Genomic DNA, 20,000 nt, shown 5'->3' on the forward strand with positions numbered 1-20,000 from the left:
AAAAGAGTAAGAGCGAGTATCATCCTTGATCCTCCCCTGACAGCTGCGTGTGCGTGTGTGTGTGCAGGTGTGTGTGTTAGTGTTGCACGGTATACTGACACTAGAAAAATATCGCAAAATACCCAGTTTTATTTGTCCAGATACTTTAATTCACTGAGCGCCAAAAACGAGATATTGACTTTGTGAGTGTGCCTGGGACCTGTAATGATGATTGAATCCCGACAGGTGGCAGTATCGCCTACCTTATGAACTGCATGGGCCAGTTTAGTGTGGACCGCCCCACGAGAGAGCGAGAGCTCCCAAAGCACTAGGGAGAGCAGCAGTCAGCAGTACAGCCAACTAACGTTCCACAATGACGATCGCCTAGAGCGAACTATTGGATATTAGAAGGAGACAAAACTGATTATTCATATATGTATTGATCCTGTTCTGATCGAAGACACTTGGAGCGAGAGTGGAGTACCTTCTGACAAATGACCCCCATGGATACATCTTGATATTTGTCTAGTCTAGTGTGTTCATTAGATGGGTGAAATCCTCTTTCAGTGCCTCTGTGCCCGTTTCTTAGGCAGTTAGCCTCTGGTATGTGCGCCATTAGCGTTAGCCATGCTTCTAGGCCTCTTTGCTTTGGAAAGAATGATCAAATTAAAAAGAATTATTATTATTATTATTATTTTCATTCGACTAAGAGGTTGGCAGTCGACTACGGCTCCTTTCGATCGATTAGTCGACTAATCAGGGTCGGCCCTAAACAGCAGTATATCTTAACTTGATGAATCAAACAACAATCAGATCCATTACTTTTACTGAAAAATACAGACACAGATTAATGTTGTCTGTCCGTCTACAGTACGTTTGTTCTCGCTCTTCATATGAGATTATAAGAACCAAGCTTCCTATCTCTCTCTCTCTCTCTCTCTCTCTCTCTCTCTCTCTCTCTCTCTGCTTCTCTCTCTCTCTCTGCCTCTCTCTCTCTCTCTCTCTCTCTCTCTCTCTCTCTCTCTCTATTTCTCTTCCTCCCCCTATTTTTTTCTCACTGCCCTCTTTTCCACTCTCTTGCCCCTTCTTTCCCTCACCCCTATATCTCTCACTCCCCCTATCTCATCTCTCTCCATCTCTCTCACCCCTCTATCTTTTTCTTTCACCCCTCTCTCTCATTCCTCTATCTCTCATCCCTCTATCTCCATCTCTCTCACCCCCTCCCTCTCACTTCTATCTATCTCTCATCCCTATGCCTTTCTCTCTCACCCCTCTATCTCTTTTCACCCCCCCCTCTCACCCTTCTATCTATCTCTCATCCCTACAGTATGTCTTCCTCTCTCACCCCTATATCTTTCTCTCCATCTCTCTCGAGTCTCGACCCTCTATCTCTCCATCTCTCTCGCCCCTCTATCTCTCTCACTCCTCTATCTCTCACCCCCTATCTCTCACCCTTCTATCTCTCATCCCTACAGTATGTCTTCCTCTCTCACCCCTATATCTTTCTCTCCATCTCTCTCGAGTCTCGACCCTCTATCTCTCCATCTCTCTCGCCCCTCTATCTCTCTCACTCCTCTATCTCTCACCCCCTATCTCTCACCCTTCTATCTCTCATCCCTGTCTTTCTCTCTCACCCAATATCTCACCCCTCTATCTCTCTCCATCTCTCTCACTCCTCTATCTCTCTTCATCTCTCACCCCCTCTCTTAACCTCTATCTCTCTCCATCTCTCTCACCCTCTATCTCTCTCACTCCTCTATCTCTCTTCACCTCTCTCTCACACCCCCCCTCTCTAACACAAATTATTTGGCGTCAAATCCATGTGTATCAGCCTGCAGATCCTAATCATCCCTTATCCTCGCATCCTTTGTTCTTCTCCTCCTCCTCATTCCCTTCTCTGTAACCTCTCTCTACACCCCTCTCCCCTCCATCCTTCCCTCCCTTGCTCTCTTCCATGTACAGTACACCCCTCCCTCTCCGTCCTCCTAACATCTACTTACTGATAATATTTATTTTCCATACATTTTTCTCCTCTTCTCTCTCTCTCCTCACCTTTTCTCTTTTTTTTCTCTTTCTGTCTCTTTGTCTGTCTTTCTCCTATTTTTTCTTGTTCTCCTCTCTTTATGTCTCTCACTTTCTCCTTTTCACTTAATCTCTCCCTCCATCCTTCCTTCTCACATTTCCTCTCCCCCTCTCTCTCTCTCTTTCTCTTTCTCTTTCTATTTCTCTCCCTCTCCCTCTCCCTCCTGTACCCTGGCTCTGTTTGGCAGGAAAAACCCCATATGGGGGAGTGGGGGATGGTGGGGAGATAAAGAGGGGGTGTTGTGACTGTAGCCAGGCCAGGAGAGGGGGTGGAGGGAGAGAGAGAGGTGAAGAAGGAGGGGGAGAGGAGGGGGAGGGGTTTGTTTATGATGCCAGTATTTCTCTCTTGTGTGTCTGTGGGGGCAGACCGCACCTCCTGAGCATATAGAGAGAGATAGAAAGAAATGTGTAACGGGAAGAAACGGATAAAAACAGTGAGACAAGAGACAGACGGAGAGATGATGGATAGCGAGAGAGCGTGGCAGGCGATGTGAGACAGAGAGAGAGAGCGACGGTCGGAAGAGGAAGTCATTCTGCCGCCCGTTGTCGCCTAGACAATGAATGTGCTGTGGTCGCCGTCGGCAACGCATCGTCACGGCAACAGCAACCGTAGGGGTGTGCACTGAAAGAGAGAGAGAAGGGAGAGAGAGAGAGAGAGAGGTGTGAAAGAGTTTGACTCAGAGTGTGTGTTGACCTGTGCGTGTGCGTGTGTGTGGGTGCTCTGCTTGGACACACGCGTGTGTATGTTTTGGTTGTGTGTCTATGTGTCCCCTGTCCTGTGGTGATGGTGGCGGCTTGCCGCTGGTGTGTGCGTGTGTGCAGGCAGCACTCTGCTAACATGATCTTCTGCAACCATCTAGGTGAATACAAGAAGGATGAACTGCTGGAGGCAGCAAGGTGAGTACCCTTATACTCCTCCTCTCTCCTCTCCTCTCCTCTCCTCTCCTCTCCTCCTCTCCTCTCCTCTCCTCTCCTCTCCTCTCCTCTCTCCTTCCTCTTTCCTCTCCACCCCACCTATCTTCTCCTCTCCTCCTTTCTCCTCTCCTCTCCACCCATCGTCTATCCTCCTGTCTTCTCCTATCTTCTCACATCTCTTCTCTTCTTCTCTTCTCTTTTGGGGTCAATTCAGGATGTGAATCTTCTTCTTGACTTTTGGGAAGAGAAGGTTGTCTATCCAACCTGTTTGGAGAATTATTATTTAGACCCCAACTGACCCCATGTCTTCTTCTCTTCTCTTCTCTTCTCTTCTCTTCTCTTCTCTTCTCTTCTCTTCTCTTCTCTTCTCTTCTCTTCTCTTCTCTTCTCTTCTCTTCTCTTCTCTTCTCTTCTTTCTCTCCTCTCCTCATCTCTTCTCCTCTCCTTTCTCCTTTCTCCTCCTCTCCTCATCTCATCGTCTCTTCTTTTTTCTCCTCATTTATCTTCTCTCCCCATTTCTCTCCTTCACTTCTTTCTTCTTCTCTTCTCATCTTCTATTCTCCCCTCATATCTTCTCTTCTTTCTTATTCTCTTCTCTTCTTTCTTCTCTTCTCTCATCCCTGTCTTCTCTCCTCATCTCTTCTTTCTTCTCTTCTCTTCTCTCATCTCTCTTCTTCTCTCCTCTTCTCTCCCCTTCTCCTTTGTTTATTTGATAGACATGTCTTTTACAACCCCCATTCTCTCCATTCCTCATCTCTCACTCTGTTCCTCCCCCTCCCCCCTCTCTCTCCCCCTGCAGTAGACAGGTGTTTATAAAGTGATGTGCACATGGCCTGAACTGTCATACACTGCAAAGGCATGTTTTTTCTCCATGGAATGCAAGTGGGCTGTGTGTGTTTTTGTTGTTGTTGCTGTGGCCTGCATGTGGAAGGCTTCTGGTTTTGGTTGAGATCCCATGTGGGCGGCTGATCAGTTGATTAATAAAGTTAATTTCAATAGCTCTATTTGGGAAGAATTACTCTCTCTAGCAATGATTAGGGTGATTCTGGAAGGAAATGAGGCAGTTGTTTAACACTCTGGTTGACTCACCATGATACCATTGTATTCAGATAACACTCAGTCCATGACCCAACATGTATGTTGCTCTGCTTATTCCGTTCATTATGACATCAGCATGCAGCAAATAAATGGTTAATTTATTGCCCCTCTGAGTGGCAACATAATCTGTAGGGGTGTAACGGATCCTAGTTGATCCGTGATCCATACGGGACGCCCCCCACGGTTCGGCATGCATGTGAACCGTGGATTAATTGCAAAATGTAACCATCATAGTGAGTGAGCCATATGATGTGATATTTTCCAGCATCATTTAAGTCTGTTGTTTTACAGACTTAGTTTATCATAGAGATGGATTAAACATTACAGATTTAGTTTATCATAGAGATGGATTAAACATTACAGATTTAGTTGTATTTGTATTTATTGGTTTAAAATACAGAGACAGTGCATATTAAGGAACATTTGACTGTAAATATGCCAGTTTAGCCAAGTTGGCTAATTTTCAACTGTAGTCTCTGGGGCAGGTGACATGAGCACAACAATAATTAAAACATAGTACAATAATTAAAACACAGTAGGAATCAGTATAGGTTACAATACACTAAAATACATACAAATAAATACATTAAAATACAACCCCTCAGTTAAAAAACATAGTACAGTAATTAAAACACAGTAGGAATCAGTATAGGTTACAATACACTAAAATACATACAAATAAATACATTAAAATACAACCCCTCAGTTAAAATGGTCGCACACTTGACCATCTCTCAACCATGATTTTAAGTTAGTTTTAAATGAGATGTAACTTTGATACTCCCTGAGCCGTGTTGGCAGACTGTTCCAGGTGTGGGCTGCTCTCACGGAAAAGGCTGTCTGACTAAAAGCAGACCTCCTGTTTGGGACTACACAGTTTATCATAGAGATGGATTAAACATTACAGATTTAGTTTATCATAGAGATGGATTAAACATTACAGATTTAGTTTATCATAGAGATGGATTAAACATTACAGATTTAGTTTCCTCTATCATAGAGATGGATTAAACATTACAGATTTAGTTTATCATAGAGATGGATTAAACATTACAGATTTAGTTTCCTCTATCATAGAGATGGATTAAACATTACAGATTTATTTGATCATAGAGATGGATTAAACATTACAGATTTAGTTTCCTCTATCATAGAGATGGATTAAACATTACAGATTTAGTTTTCTCTATCATAGGTAAACAGTTACTGTGCGTGAGAATTGCGCACCGTGAGGCATGCAGTATGCAAACGTAAATTATTTAACATTAAATCTGGATAACAGTCCGTTACTAGCAGATCCGTGAACGCAAAAACTCTGCAAAGTATTTAGCATTACACAAAACAACCTCTGCATTTATATATTGACAGGGCAAAATATAACATAACATAACATAATCAAAGCCTTAATGTTGTTATTTATAGCGAAAGCGAATTATGCAGCCCAATGCAGTTGCAGGTAGTTATAATTTCCGTGCACAACCCAGCATGTTAATATTTCCTTTCATAGTCACTTCAGCAACAAGGTAATTTCCAAACATGAACGGACACAAAGCAGAATTATCCAACACGTCCACTATAGGCTACACTGCTAGGTCTATACAGAGGGATGGACTTCCAGAGCAAAGTTACCAGACTGCCCACAACTTGTTACACAGAGACTCGACTCATCTAGGCTCCAATCAGCCAACGCTTCTCTCATCACCTTACTTAGCAATATTTTGACTTGTATGATCCTCCGGGAAAATGTGGTCTGTAAACACTTTTCAGCTGAAAGTCCAGTATTTGTCTCAACATCATCCTTTCTGTTTCTCAACTATTTCCACAAATATATTCTTTTCACAACCCAATCTTTCTTCAGTATTTTTCTCCTGTTCCTCAATCATTCTCAGGTTGTAGGCTACAAAATCTCACAGGCGACTGAGGCAACTTTCGTTATTCAAGAGTTAGAGCGCATGCCTGACAGTAGCATAAGCGTCCATGTATCCAATAACCTTTAAATCAGTTATCAGATGAAGTTTTCTTCTAGATTAGTCATGAAAAATGCAAACCTTGTAAGTTTTCATTTTGTATCAAGCAGCAAAAAGGTTTTAGCATGACATGATTGATTTTGCCTGAACATGCAAACATCACAATACTTAAGTGATATATTACACACACATGCTACACACACAGCACACACGGCACACACACATGCTTGCACACACACACACATACAGCATGCACACACACTTGCACGCTACACACACAGCATGCACACATGTATTATTGTCATGCACAGGAAGAAGATAATAGCAACATCTTGTGCATGTGTACACACACATATATTCACATGCGTACTAGGGGTGGGAATCACCAGAGGCCTCACGATATGATACTATCACGATACTTGAGTCACGATACGATAGTATTGCGATACTAAATATATTGCGATATGCTGAGTATTGCAATATTAATATTGCGATATATTGCGATTTATTACCTTTTTTCAACTGCAAAGTAAAACTTTGTCAACATGTTTTATCTAATAAAATAAAGTTCAGTCTGTTCATCTCACTTCAATAATTTTTATTGCAGAACATGGTATTTTCTCAAGCAGACAGATGTAAACACTCACTGTAATCTGTGTTGCATGTACCTGACAAACTGAACTGTTTGTATTACAGTCATATTCCAACTTAACTGAATGCACACGTTTTAATTATTTTTTTAATAAATAAATAATAAAATATCGATACTTGGCGTCCCTGTATCGATACAGTATCGCCACGCAAAGTATTGCGATACTACTACGTATCGATATTTTCCCCCACCACTAATGCGTACAATACACAAATTGCAATGACAAGCATAATGTAGTAAATGGTTTCGTTGTTTGTTCAGACTTAATCAAGTTGTCAGTAGTTTATAGTTCAGTTGGCGCTGTATATTTAGAACTATGCACATCAAACAATAAACATGACTGAGCTGAAAGAGACATCAGATAAGTCTGAAGACAAGATTATATCTCTTACTAAGCTTGTTACCTTCTGCAGTTAGCACATCCACACATCCACACTTACACACGCACGCACACACACGCACGCACACACACACACACACACACACACACACACAGATAAATGCACTCTCTCTCTCGCGCTCACACACACACATACAAACACACACAACTACACAAATACACACATATAGGTGTAAATTAACACATGCACACACACACACACACACAAATACACAGATAAATGCACTCTTTCTCACACACATACACATTATACACATAGACATTATATGCACACTCTCACACACACACATTTCCATACACACACAACTACACAAGTACACACATATACGTGTTCATAACACACACACACACACACGCACACACACACACACACACACACACACACACACACACACACACACACACACACACACACACACGCACACACACACACAGGGGGTCAGCTGTGTTGCCTGGTAAAGTGAAGCCCCTATAGGGTTAGCAGGCTGTGTTTCTACTGAACTGTGACCCTGAGCTACTGAACAGCTGAGCCTCTGGCACAGCATCAGATCTCCCCTCCAGGTGTTCTAAGCCCTTCTAAATGTTCTATATTGAATAACAATTTGCATAAATGTGTTTCTCCCCCCCAAATTGTTCAATAAACGACTGAAAATTACTTGGCACTGTCTCTCTACACCTTAACCCTCATTGAGAATGCAGATTATCAGCACCCATTGATATTTACCAGGAATGCCAAGTCGGTAGCTTATATTCTTTCAAGATATATCAATAACTGCTCAGCTTCCTGTGTAGCTGAAGCTAAAGGTATCAAGTTAACACATGTTGGACCACGAGAGGATCAACCTATTAGTGACGTCACACATGCAACTCAGATCTCAGGGAAGTACAGAGAAGCTCTCCCCTCTAACACACCAACACTAACATATACACAACACAGCCTTAACACACCATGTATACACATCTACATTTAGCTGACGCTTTTATCCAAAGCGACTTACAAGTTTTGTACAACAAGACAGCAGGAAGGGTACAACTCTTATCAGCTGAGTAACAATGTTCATCAAAGTGTTGAGTGCTACAGTGTAGGTTTGTTTATTAGGACAAGTGCATGACAGTAAGGTTAGTTAGGGTTAGACTTTTTTTTATCTCAGATAATGGTTGAAGAAGGCTACAGACTACCACGGCAAGCCTATTTTTTCTCTCTCTCTCTCTCTCTCTCTCTCTCTCTCTCTCTCTCTCTCTCTCTCTCTCTCTCTCTCTCTCTCTCTCTTGTTTGAATTCTAACCATTTCTACTGCTGCCAGTGTTCTGTTCCACCATGTTCTCTGTACCACTGTGCTCCTTTACATCATATCCACACTGATGCTGGGTTTCATCCAGACTGGGTAGAGTTCTGATCACAGCACACTTCAACATCTCACAATGGATCACAGTTGGAGAAAATCCATGCAGCTGGGAGTCACAGTACAGACAGACAGACACACACACACCCCCACATACAACCAACCAAACAAACCTGTTTTCATCCAGGAGAAGGAGAGATGGAGAGGAGGAGATGGAGAGGAGAGGGAGAGATGGAGAGGAGGAGGAGAGAGATGGAGAGGAGGAGGAGGGGAGATGGAGATGAGGTGACTACAGGACAGACGAATGGTTAAGAAGAAATGGAAGAATGGGCAAAAGAAAAGTGAGAAACACGGGACACATCATCAACATGGAGCATGTTTAATGGTTCCCTGTGGAAACGTTATGAGCAGGTTTCAAGAGGAAGTGATGAGGATGAGAGGAGGTGATGAGGAAGAGGATGAGAGGAAGTGATGAGGATGAGAGGAGGTGATGAGGAAGTGGATGAGAGGAAGTGATGAGAGGAGGTGATTAGGATGAGAGAAGGTGATGAGGAAGAGGATGAGAGGAAGTGATGAGAGGAGGTGATGAGGATGAGAGAAGGTGATGAGGAAGAGGATGAGAGGAAGTGATGAGGATGAGAGGAGGATGAGAGGAAGTGATGAGAGGAGGTGCACATAGGGGAGCAGTTATAATAAACTTAAAATGAAAGTGAATATGCCAGAATGAACAGATGTGTTTTGAGACGGGAAACACAGGTGGGGAGGTTGTCTATTGCACGGATGTCTTGTGGGGAGTTCCAGAGGCGGCGGGAGAAGACTCTGGATCCCATGGTAGTCAGACGGGTGATGAGGAGGAGGTGATGAGGAGGAGGATGAGAAGGTGATGAGGAAGATGAGAGGAGGTGAGGAGGAAGATGAGAGGAGGTGATGAGGAGGAGGATGAGAGGAGGTGATGAGGATGAGAGGAGGTGATGAGGAAGATGAGAGGAGGTGAGGAGGAAGATGAGAGGAGGTGATGAGGAGGAGGATGAGAGGAGGTGATGAGGAAGATGAGAGGAGGTGAGGAGGAAGATGAGAGGAGGTGATGAGGAGGAGGATGAGAGGAAGTGATGAGGATGAGAGGAGGTGGTGAGGAGGAGGATGAGAGGAGGTGATGAGAAGGTGATGAGGAAGATGAGAGGAGGTGAGGAGGAAGATGAGAGGAGGTGATGAGGAGGAGGATGAGAGGAGGTGATGAGGAAGATGAGAGGAGGTGAGGAGGAAGATGAGAGGAGGTGATGAGGAGGAGGATGAGAGGAAGTGATGAGGATGAGAGGAGGTGGTGAGGAGGAGGATGAGAGGAGGTGATGAGGATGAGAGGAGGTGGTGAGGAGGAGGATGAGAGGAGGTGATGAGGATGAGAGGAGGTGGTGAGGAGGAGGAGGATGAGAGGAAGTGATGAGGATGAGAGGAGGTGGTGAGGAGGAGGATGAGAGGAGGTGATGAGGATGAGAGGAGGTGGTGAGGAGGAGGAGGATGAGAAGGTGATGAGGAAGATGATGAGAGGAGGTGGTGAGGAGGAGGAGGATGAGAAGGTGATGAGGAAGATGAGAGGAGGTGATGCGGAGGATGATGAGATGAGTTGAGGAGGGAGATGAGAGGAGGTGATGATGAGGAGGAGGTGGGGAGGAAGATGAGAGGAAGTGAGGAGGAGGAGAGGAGGTGATGAGGAGGAGTTGAGGAGGAAGATGAGAGGAGGTGATGAGGAGGATGATGAGAGGAGTTGAGGAGGATGATGAGAGGAGTTGATGAGGAGGAGAGGAGGTGATTAAGACGAGGAGGATGAGAGGAGTTGAGGAGGAAGATGAGAGGAGGTGATGGTGAGGAGGAAGATGAGAGGAAGTGAGGAGGAGGAGAGGAGGTGATGAGGAGGAAGATGAGAGGAGGTGATGAGGAGGATGATGAGAGGAGTTGATGAGGAGGAGAGGAGGTGATTAAGACGAGGAGGATGCGAGGAGTTGAGGAGGAAGATGAGAGGAAGTGATGATGAGGAGGAGGTGAGGAGGAAGATGAGAGGAAGTGAGGAGGAGGAGAGGAGGTGATGAGGAGGAGTTGAGGAGGAAGATGAGAGGAGGTGATCTAAAAAAAATAACTAATAAACTAACCTACACTGTAGCACTCAACACTTTGATGAACATTGTTACTCAGCTGATAGAGTTGTGCCCTTCCTGCTGGCTTGTCATACAGAACTTGTAAGTGGCTTTGGATAAAAGCGTCAGCTAAATGTAAATGTAAATGTGATGAGAGGAGTTGAGGAGGAAGATGAGAGGAGGTGATGACAAGGAGGCTGAGAGGAGGGCATGAGGAGGAGGGGGAGAGAAGGTGATGAGGAGGAGGGTGAAAGTAGGTGATGAGGATAAGAGGAGGTGATAATAATAATAATAACTTTATTTGTATAGCACCTTTCATACAGAGGTTGCAGTTCAAAGTGCTTATGTGATGAGAAGGATGAGGAATGAGAGGGAAGAAGAGAGATGTAATAAAACAGGAGACGGTGGGGGAAGAGAGGGAAAGAAGAGGTAGAGAGGAGATGAGAAAAAGATGTGATGAATGTAGAGAAGCTAAGTGTAATTTGGCAGTTTGACAGAGAGAGAGAGAGAGAGAGAGAGAGAGAGAGAGAGAGAGAGAGAGAGACACAGAAAGAGAGAGAGACAGAAAGAGAGAAGGAGAGATTCAGCAAAAGTGGTGAGAGGGAGTAACGAGTGTATTGAAAAATAGCGTCTTTCTTAGAGCCATATGGAATCCGCGATCACGGAATCGCGGACGGAATCGCGGAATTGAGCAATAAAAATGGAATCCACTATAAAAAAAAAAAAAAAATTATTTATGTTGTGGGACTTGTACAGCACTTTGTTCAACTTATTCAGTGCTGTAAAGTTTAAACCTTTTAAAATCTTAGACAAACAAAACACTTTGCTTTCATGAAATATTGTAAGCCGTCATTTGAGGCTTTATAAAAACAGCACAATGAACACAAATCTGTCAGTGCCGAGTCCGACCTCATCTTAAATAACAAACAGCATTGCTTGTTGTAGTTAACAAAGAGAGGCAGAGTTGATTTTGCAAAAATATATATAATTTTTTTTTTTTAAATAATAATCAAATTTTATTTTCATAGTCGAATCCCATGCCCATCGAACGAAGCTTCGAAGCTTCAAAGTATTTAAGACAGCCCTATTAAATGGACTGTTATATCTTATTAAATTGTGGACATTTATTCATTCCCACTTATTAGACACTATTTCTGATGGTCAAATGAGCGTACAAAGCAAAATACAGAATTCTGAAATATTAAAACGGAAAAAACGGAATTTGGAAAAAAATAAAATGGAATTTGGAAAAAAATTAAACGGATTTCATATGGCTCTAGTCTTTCTCTCCGTCTGACCAGCCTATGCCAGGGCAAAGGTGCCGGGGGTTGAGTAACGACTTGCTGAAGTAAACAATGGTTTGACGAGAGAGAGAGAGAGAGAGAGAGAGAGAGAGACTCTTTAATAATAAATAGATTTGCTGGGGAAGAAAAACAGATTGGCGGAGCTACAGTATTACTCAGACCAGGTTTTGTTAACAAATAAAATAAATTATGACCTTCAAACCTTCTGATCGCAGGTGGTCATAAGACGTTCTGAAAACGTGGAAAGAAAATTCAGAACATAATAACAATAATACACTTTATTTGTATAGCACCGTTCATACAGAAACTGCAGCTCAAAGTGCTTCACAACAGAAAAAAGACAGGCATAAAATGAGCACAAGTGCAGACAAGACATATAAAATCACAGTGTTTCACATTAGGATCTACCATCCCAACAGGCCACCTTGTTTATGGTTTGATTCAGTTTTAAATAGACAATAATAAAAAGAGTAAGATAAAAATAGACAGTAAAATAGTGCAATAGTGCAGTGCAATAAAATAGTAGAGTAGAATAGACATAAAATGAGCACATAATAGACATATAAATATATGCAGACATATAAAATCAGTGTTTTACAGTGCAATAAAATTGTTCTGGATTACTGTTTAACAGTTTAAAATAATGATTGCAGCTTTAAACCACTCACACTTGAAAGTTTAAATTGGCTACTTCCATGATTGTGTTGGTTGTAGAGTGGAGTCATGCCTTTGATCATTTTACTGCACTGCAGTTTGCAGTTGGACGTCATTCTGTTTTATACAAGTGGAGACTTTTAACGGCAGCCCGTCTGGCGGTCAGCCATGGGGGAATTTTGGTAAAAGCACTTATCGGAGCGTTTAGAAATATCCAAACCATTTTCGTGCCAAAATGTCATTTTGAGTATTCAGATTTGTAATATTGTAACAGCTCTAGCAGAGATGAATGAATACTTCTGGATCCACCGCAACCACCTCACCTCTCTACCCCCCCTCCACCCCCTTTACCCCCCCTCCACCCCCTTCTCTCGCTCTCACTCTTTCTTATTTTTTTCTCTCTCATTCACCACCCCTCCCCCGTTTCGCTCTCTCTCTTGCTGAGCAATATCTCTAATATATTGCATTGGATGTTTTCTCTGGTCTGTGCATGTGTGTGTAGGAGTGGAAATGAGGAGAAGCTCATGGTCTTGCTCACCCCCCTCAACGTCAACTGCCATGCTAGTGACGGTCGCAAGGTAAGACCAGAAACATACACACATTCAATCACACGCACACACTCGTGCACACACACAGAAACATACATATACATACACAAGCAGTAATACCACAGTAATGCATGCACAGCAGTACACAACACAAATACAATTAAACACACACACCCAACACCAGTAATATATACACACATACATATACAGTAGATGCACATACACAAATATACACACGCCCAACAGTAATAATTGACACACACCCATAGATGTACATACACAAATATATACACACATGACCAACAGTAATATATAGACGCATACATGTATCTCAATGGGTAGAGCATGGTACTAACGCTGCCAGGGTTAGTGGTTCCATTCCCTGTGTAGCTCAATGGGTAGAGCATGACACTAACACTGCCACTGTTAGTTGAGGGCCAGCCCCTCAATGATCTTCCGAGATTGAAATAAAGGTTGCATAAATATGAGAATGTATCTAAGTACTGCAGCTCTTTAGGATTTACAGATACTTGTATGTGCAGTGATTCTATTACTTTCTTCACTGACTGTTTCACAAAAATAACCTTCACACACAGCGAAGGTTGCGGCATTAAGAGCATAGTGGATAACACATTTATACACATGGCCATGTTAAAGGATCATTTATCACCCACACATGTGTGAGCGTACCAGGATATGTGTGTGCACACACATTTGCACTACAAACACACACACACACACACACATATGTATCAGAACACGTGTGTTCGCACATATGTGTACACACACACTTACACGGGTGAATGAATGGATACTGTATCAAGGTCTTCATAATAGATTATTATATGTCAGGGCTTTCAAGGAAAAGGACAATCACACGTGCACACACACACACACACACACACACACTTACACAGATGAACGGATGGATACTGTATCAAGGTCTTCATAATCGATTATTATACGTCAGGGCTTTCAACAGAAAGGACACACACACACACATTCACACACACACACACACACACACACACACACACACACACACACACACACACACACACACACACTCACACACTGCCTTGGAAAGCTACTGTCAGGTAGAGTTCCTATTATCCGGTCCATTTTTCTTTGATCTATTGTTCTATTATCTATTTCTATTCAACATATCAACAAGCTGAAACTGTTATAGGTTTAGATAGAAAGGTCCCTTCACAGTGTATCATCTACAGTAGTGTAATCTTCTTTTGTAATGGTGACACTTTCTAACTCATGCATCAAACAAATCCTTTTTTGCATCATGACATTATCAAAAATGAAGGTGTACATGCAAAATTACATTTGAGTAGGAAGGACCTTGCTATAAATTTGAGTTATATGCTGAAATCCTTCACATGGTCACAGCCGCGAACAGCACACCAACAGCACACCAACAGCACACCAACAGCACACCAACAGCACACTAACAGCACACTAACAGCACACCAACAGCACACCAACAGCACACTAACAGCACACTAACAGCACACTAACAGCACACTAACTAACAGCACACCAACAGCACACAGCACACTAACAGCACACTAACAGCACACTAACAGCACACCAACAGCACACCAACAGCACACCAACAGCACACCAACAGCACACTAACAGCACACTAACAGCACACTAACAGCACACCAACAGCACACCAACAGCACACCAACAGCACACCAACAGCACACCAACAGCACACTAACAGCACACTAACAGCACACTAACAGCACACTAACAGCACACTAACTAACAGCACACTAACAGCACACTAACTAACAGCACACTAACAGCACACTAACAGCACACTAACAGCACACTAACAGCACACTAACAGCACACTAACAGCACACTAACAGCACACTGACAGCACACTAACAGCACACTAACAGCACACTAACTAACAGCACACCAACAGCACACAGCACACTAACAGCACACTAACAGCACACTAACAGCACACCAACAGCACACCAACAGCACACCAACAGCACACCAACAGCACACTAACAGCACACTAACAGCACACTAACAGCACACCAACAGCACACCAACAGCACACCAACAGCACACCAACAGCACACCAACAGCACACTAACAGCACACTAACAGCACACTAACAGCACACTAACAGCACACTAACTAACAGCACACTAACAGCACACTAACTAACAGCACACTAACAGCACACTAACAGCACACTAACAGCACACTAACAGCACACTAACAGCACACTAACAGCACACTAACAGCACACTAACAGCACACTGACAGCACACCAACAGCACACTAACAGCACACTAACAGCACACTAACAGCACACTAACAGCACACTAACAGCACACTAACAGCACACTAACAGCACACTAACAGCACACTAACAGCACACTAACAGCACACTAACAGCACACTGACAGCACACCGACAGCACACCGACAGCACACTAACAGCACACCAACAGCACACCAACAGCACACCAACAGCACACCAACAGCACACTAACAGCACACCAACAGCACACCAACAGCACACCAACAGCACACCAACAGCACACTAACAGCACACCAACAGCACACCAACAGCACACCAACAGCACACCAACAGCACACCAACAGCACACCAACAGCACACCAACAGCACACCAACAGCACACCAACAGCACACCAACAGCACACCAACAGCACACCAACAGCACACTAACAGCACACTAACAGCACACCAACAGCACACCAACAGAGTCCTGTAAGTAGGACTGTGGAACCGTGTCTGGTGGAGTTTACAGTCACTGAAGTGAACTGGGGGAAGATTATTCATATCTATATTCAAATCACTGAGGGCAGCCCCCTCATTTACAGTGATGTCATGTTTCATCATGTTTCACTTCTTATCCCGTCATAGATTGCATAATGTGGTTCTGGAAGACTTCCATGCCGCTAATGAATGGTGTTGTCCATGTGATACATTCCATACCATATAGAGTAATGAGTGGTGTTGTCCATGTCATACATTATATCAACTCTTAAACCTCTGGATTCTGCATATCACTCAGCTATCAGATTTATAACTGGTGACAGATATGATACTCACCATTGTGTCCTGTATGATAGGGTGGGTTGGCCTTCTCTTACAGAAAGGCGCAACAAACACTGGTATTTATTTATTTTTAAAGCCCTTATTGGTAAACAACCTGTTTATATCTCTTCACTGTTAGATTGGAATATTGGAACCTATTCAACTCGATCGAATGACGGGATGGTTCTTAGGGTCCCTCAAGTTTATTCTGATATAGAGAAGTCAGCTTTTTACTTTGATGCCTTTAACTCATGGAATGTCCTTCAACTCTCTCTGAAATTGGAGGTTCTCCCTTCCCTTGGTATGTTTAAACTTTTAAACGTATGATTTCAGACCATTGTGTGACTACCTGTAACTGTTTTAGCTGATCTTTTTTAATCATTTTAAAAGTTTTTTATTTTTACTCTGGTGTTTAATTTTCTGTGAATATTGCTTGTATTATGTACTGTTTACATTTGTACAATCGTCGTTTCTGTAAATGAGGGAAACCTCAGAAGCTAACGATTTTAAATAAAGGTTGAAATGAAATATACCATAGAGTAATGCGTGGTGTTGTCCATGTGATACATTCTATACCATAGAGTAATGAGTGGTGTTGTGTTGTCCATGTGATGCATTCTATACCATAGAGTAATGAGTGGTGTTGTGTTGTCCATGTGATGCATTCTATACCATAGAGTAATGAGTGGTGTTGTGTTGTCCATGTGATGCATTCTATACCATAGAGTAATGAGTGGTGTTGTGTTGTCCATGTGATGCATTCTATACCATAGAGTACAACAGGGAGTATGTATGTATTAGTGATGCACCGATGTGAAAATTGTGGTCGATACCGATAACCGATATTAATATTGCAGTTCTTGCCGATACCGATATTTACCGATGTCGATATCTCTGTATAGAAAACACTTTTTTATGATAATCAAATAAAGAGCTATTTTCCAAAACGCATTACCGTAATTTTCGGACTATAAGCCGCGCCTTTTTCTCCCATTTTTCGACCCTGCGGCTTATATAACGGTGCGGCTTATATGTGACTCGACGTGACCAAACCCGAAAATGTAAAAATCGAAATATTGCTTTTTTGACTGCATTGAAATGTTATTTATCTGTTCCCTTATTTGCTAAACTTAATGCAACTTGTAAATTAGTTAATTCTTGTTATTTGTCCGACAGTATTGTGTCCCAATGCTATTACATATGGTAATTAAACATTAAAACACCTGCAGCTTATAGTCCAGTGCGGCTTATATATGTACACATCATTCAATTTAGCTGCTGCGGCTTATATTCAGGTGCGGCTTATAGTGCGAAAATTGCGTTTTTTTTTTTTTTAACTTATTTTCAGAAATGACAGATATTTTGAAACTATAAGGCCAAAACATGTAAAAAGAAAGAAAAAAATATAATTTTTTTTATTTGTATTGAATTTTTTGTAATATCTGCCCATATTGGCCCTATCTTGATATCGGACCGATACCGATGTGTAAAAAAAAAAAAACTGCCATATCGGCCGATATTATATTGGCAGCCGATATATCGTGCATCACTATTATAGACTATTATAGACTTCCCTCTTGATTCTTATGGGACTTCTTGTTGACTTCAGGATGTGTTGTTTCTTGTTGAACCCGTCCTTGTGCTCTCCTGTGGCTCACAGCGATGGAGTGGTCATTTGTGTTAATGTATGTCCCAGATACACAAATTAATTCACTTGTTTGATGCTTTTCCCATTGATTGTTATGCTTATTGGAGTGTTATTTCTAGCTGTGGACATGTATTCTGTTTTCACAATTTTTATTCTTCCACTGCAGCTTTGGCAAATACGTTTACAAATTGTTGCAGTTTTGCGTTGTTTGAGTAGGTGATTGCTATATCCTCAGCGTAACTGATAAAAATGATTTGTCCACCTATGGAGTAACCTGAATTAGGGCTGGGCGATATGAAAAAAAAATCATATCGCGATAACGATATGATAATGTTATCATATTTCTCGATATCGATAATTATCGAATTGTTATAAGTATAATTTTTTTTTTATTTTTTTTTTTTAACAACAGATGTATGTTTATTTTGCAGCAATTCTTTGTCATTGCCGCCATCTTTAGTGTTACATCCCCTCACACTCCAGTTCTCAGGCTGCAGCTGGTTTAAAAGCGAAAGTAAACCGGCTTCTCTGCTGGCTGTGGCTCCAGGGGAGTTGAACAGTTCTGGCTCTGCTAGTTTATTTTCGATCTTTTGGCGCTTTCTTGGTGGACAAACCACTGCACATGTGCACCGTGACTCGTGACTGGAGTCTAGTTCTGCTAGCACACATAGCCTACTGTGTACAGACGGTTTCAAACTGTATTTTAAATTAGAAAGCAAACAAAATAAATGGACAAGAGAAAAATAAATCTCAATTTGGTCAGTATTGTCATTTGGACAAGCAAAGCCATTACTTTAAGTTGCAGGCAAGAAAGACAAGTCTGTCCACTGTATCTGGTTTTAAAACTGCCCTGTTGCAGGTCAAGAAAAAAAAAAACGATTTTTCGATTTTTTTATATTTCGATATCGATTATTAAAATATATCGCGATATTTATCGTTATCGTTATATCTCCCAGCCCTAACCTGAATCTGTTTCTTCCTCGTTTCCATTCTCAGAGTTTCTAAACTCTCGTACTTCTTCCTCTGTCTTGTATATCAAGGCTGTGATGACAATACAAAACAGTAGGGGAGCAAGAATGGACCTTGACACACCAATGTCACACTAGATTGAAGCTTCATATGTTAGTTTGAGTAGATGGATGTAGGATTTGTTTATAGGTGTCTTTTCCAGGAGCGACCATAGGGAGGGTTGTTTGGTGAAGTGGATAAATACTATGTGCAGAGGGTTATTGTTCAGTTAGTTGTTCAAGGGAGATGATCTGTGCGGTGGTGCTCCTTCCTGGTTGAGAGACTGCTCGGGAGGCTGGGAAGCACGAGTATAGATCTTCTTTGATCTGTGATGTTTGTAGATATGGCTAAAAAGGCCCATGGGTCTGTAGTTGGAACGCTGTCTGCGATCCACTTTCTTGTACAGTACACTATAACAGTTTATTGTACAGTACCACTATGAATGAATGAATGAAAAAGTTTATTTTTGGACATGTTATTCTCCATATTTCTCCAAACAACTCACGATATCTTGTTCCGTCGAACCAAACAATCATAGCAACAAATTAAAAAAACATTAAAAGAAAAACATTAAAAAAAAGAAAAAAAGAAGGGATTATAAACAAAAGGTCAAGAGCAATGTGTTTGGTTAGCAGACATGTCCAAAAAAGGAGTAGAGGGAAGCTAAGCTTATTGATCCCTACCCCCTTACATTTATATTTATTCTTCCATTAATTTTACTAGATATAACATAATTTAGTGTATTACAATATATAATATACTTTTACTTATATTAAAGATTACAAGAAAAAAAAACTTGATTCACTTGACAGCACTACAGTACATACACAATATAACATAACTTTGTTTATCCTCAATACTCATTTCTGTATAGTTTTCCAAACTATAACAGTTTATTGTACAGTACCACTATAACAGTTTATTGTACAGTACCACTAACAGTTTATTGTACAGTACCACTAACAGTTTATTGTACAGTACCACTATAACAGTTTATTGTGCAGCACCACTATAACAGTTTATTGTACAGTACCACTATAACAGTTTATTGTACAGTACCACTATAACAGTGTATTGTACAGTACCACTATAACAGTGTATTGTACAGTACCACTATAACAGTTTATTGTACAGTACACTATAACAGTTTATTGTACAGTACCACTATA

The 20,000-nt window shown here is 41.8% G+C and overlaps 1 protein-coding gene across 1 annotated transcript in view; it reads left to right on the forward strand.

The window, feature by feature from the left end:
* Window positions 1-20,000, forward strand: part of LOC311236710 (poly [ADP-ribose] polymerase tankyrase-1-like) — a 127,032-nt gene that overhangs the window by 34,876 nt on the left and 72,156 nt on the right. The window contains exons 5-6 of the mRNA XM_084324436.1: window positions 2,922-2,958; window positions 13,025-13,100. Coding sequence (XP_084180562.1) covers window positions 2,922-2,958; window positions 13,025-13,100 — 113 coding nt within the window. The remainder of the gene's footprint in view (window positions 1-2,921; window positions 2,959-13,024; window positions 13,101-20,000) is intronic.

This window comes from Notolepis coatsorum (genome assembly GCF_963971535.1).
Source record: "Notolepis coatsorum genome assembly, chromosome: 11".
NCBI classification, from domain to species: Eukaryota; Metazoa; Chordata; class Actinopteri; order Aulopiformes; family Paralepididae; genus Notolepis; species Notolepis coatsorum.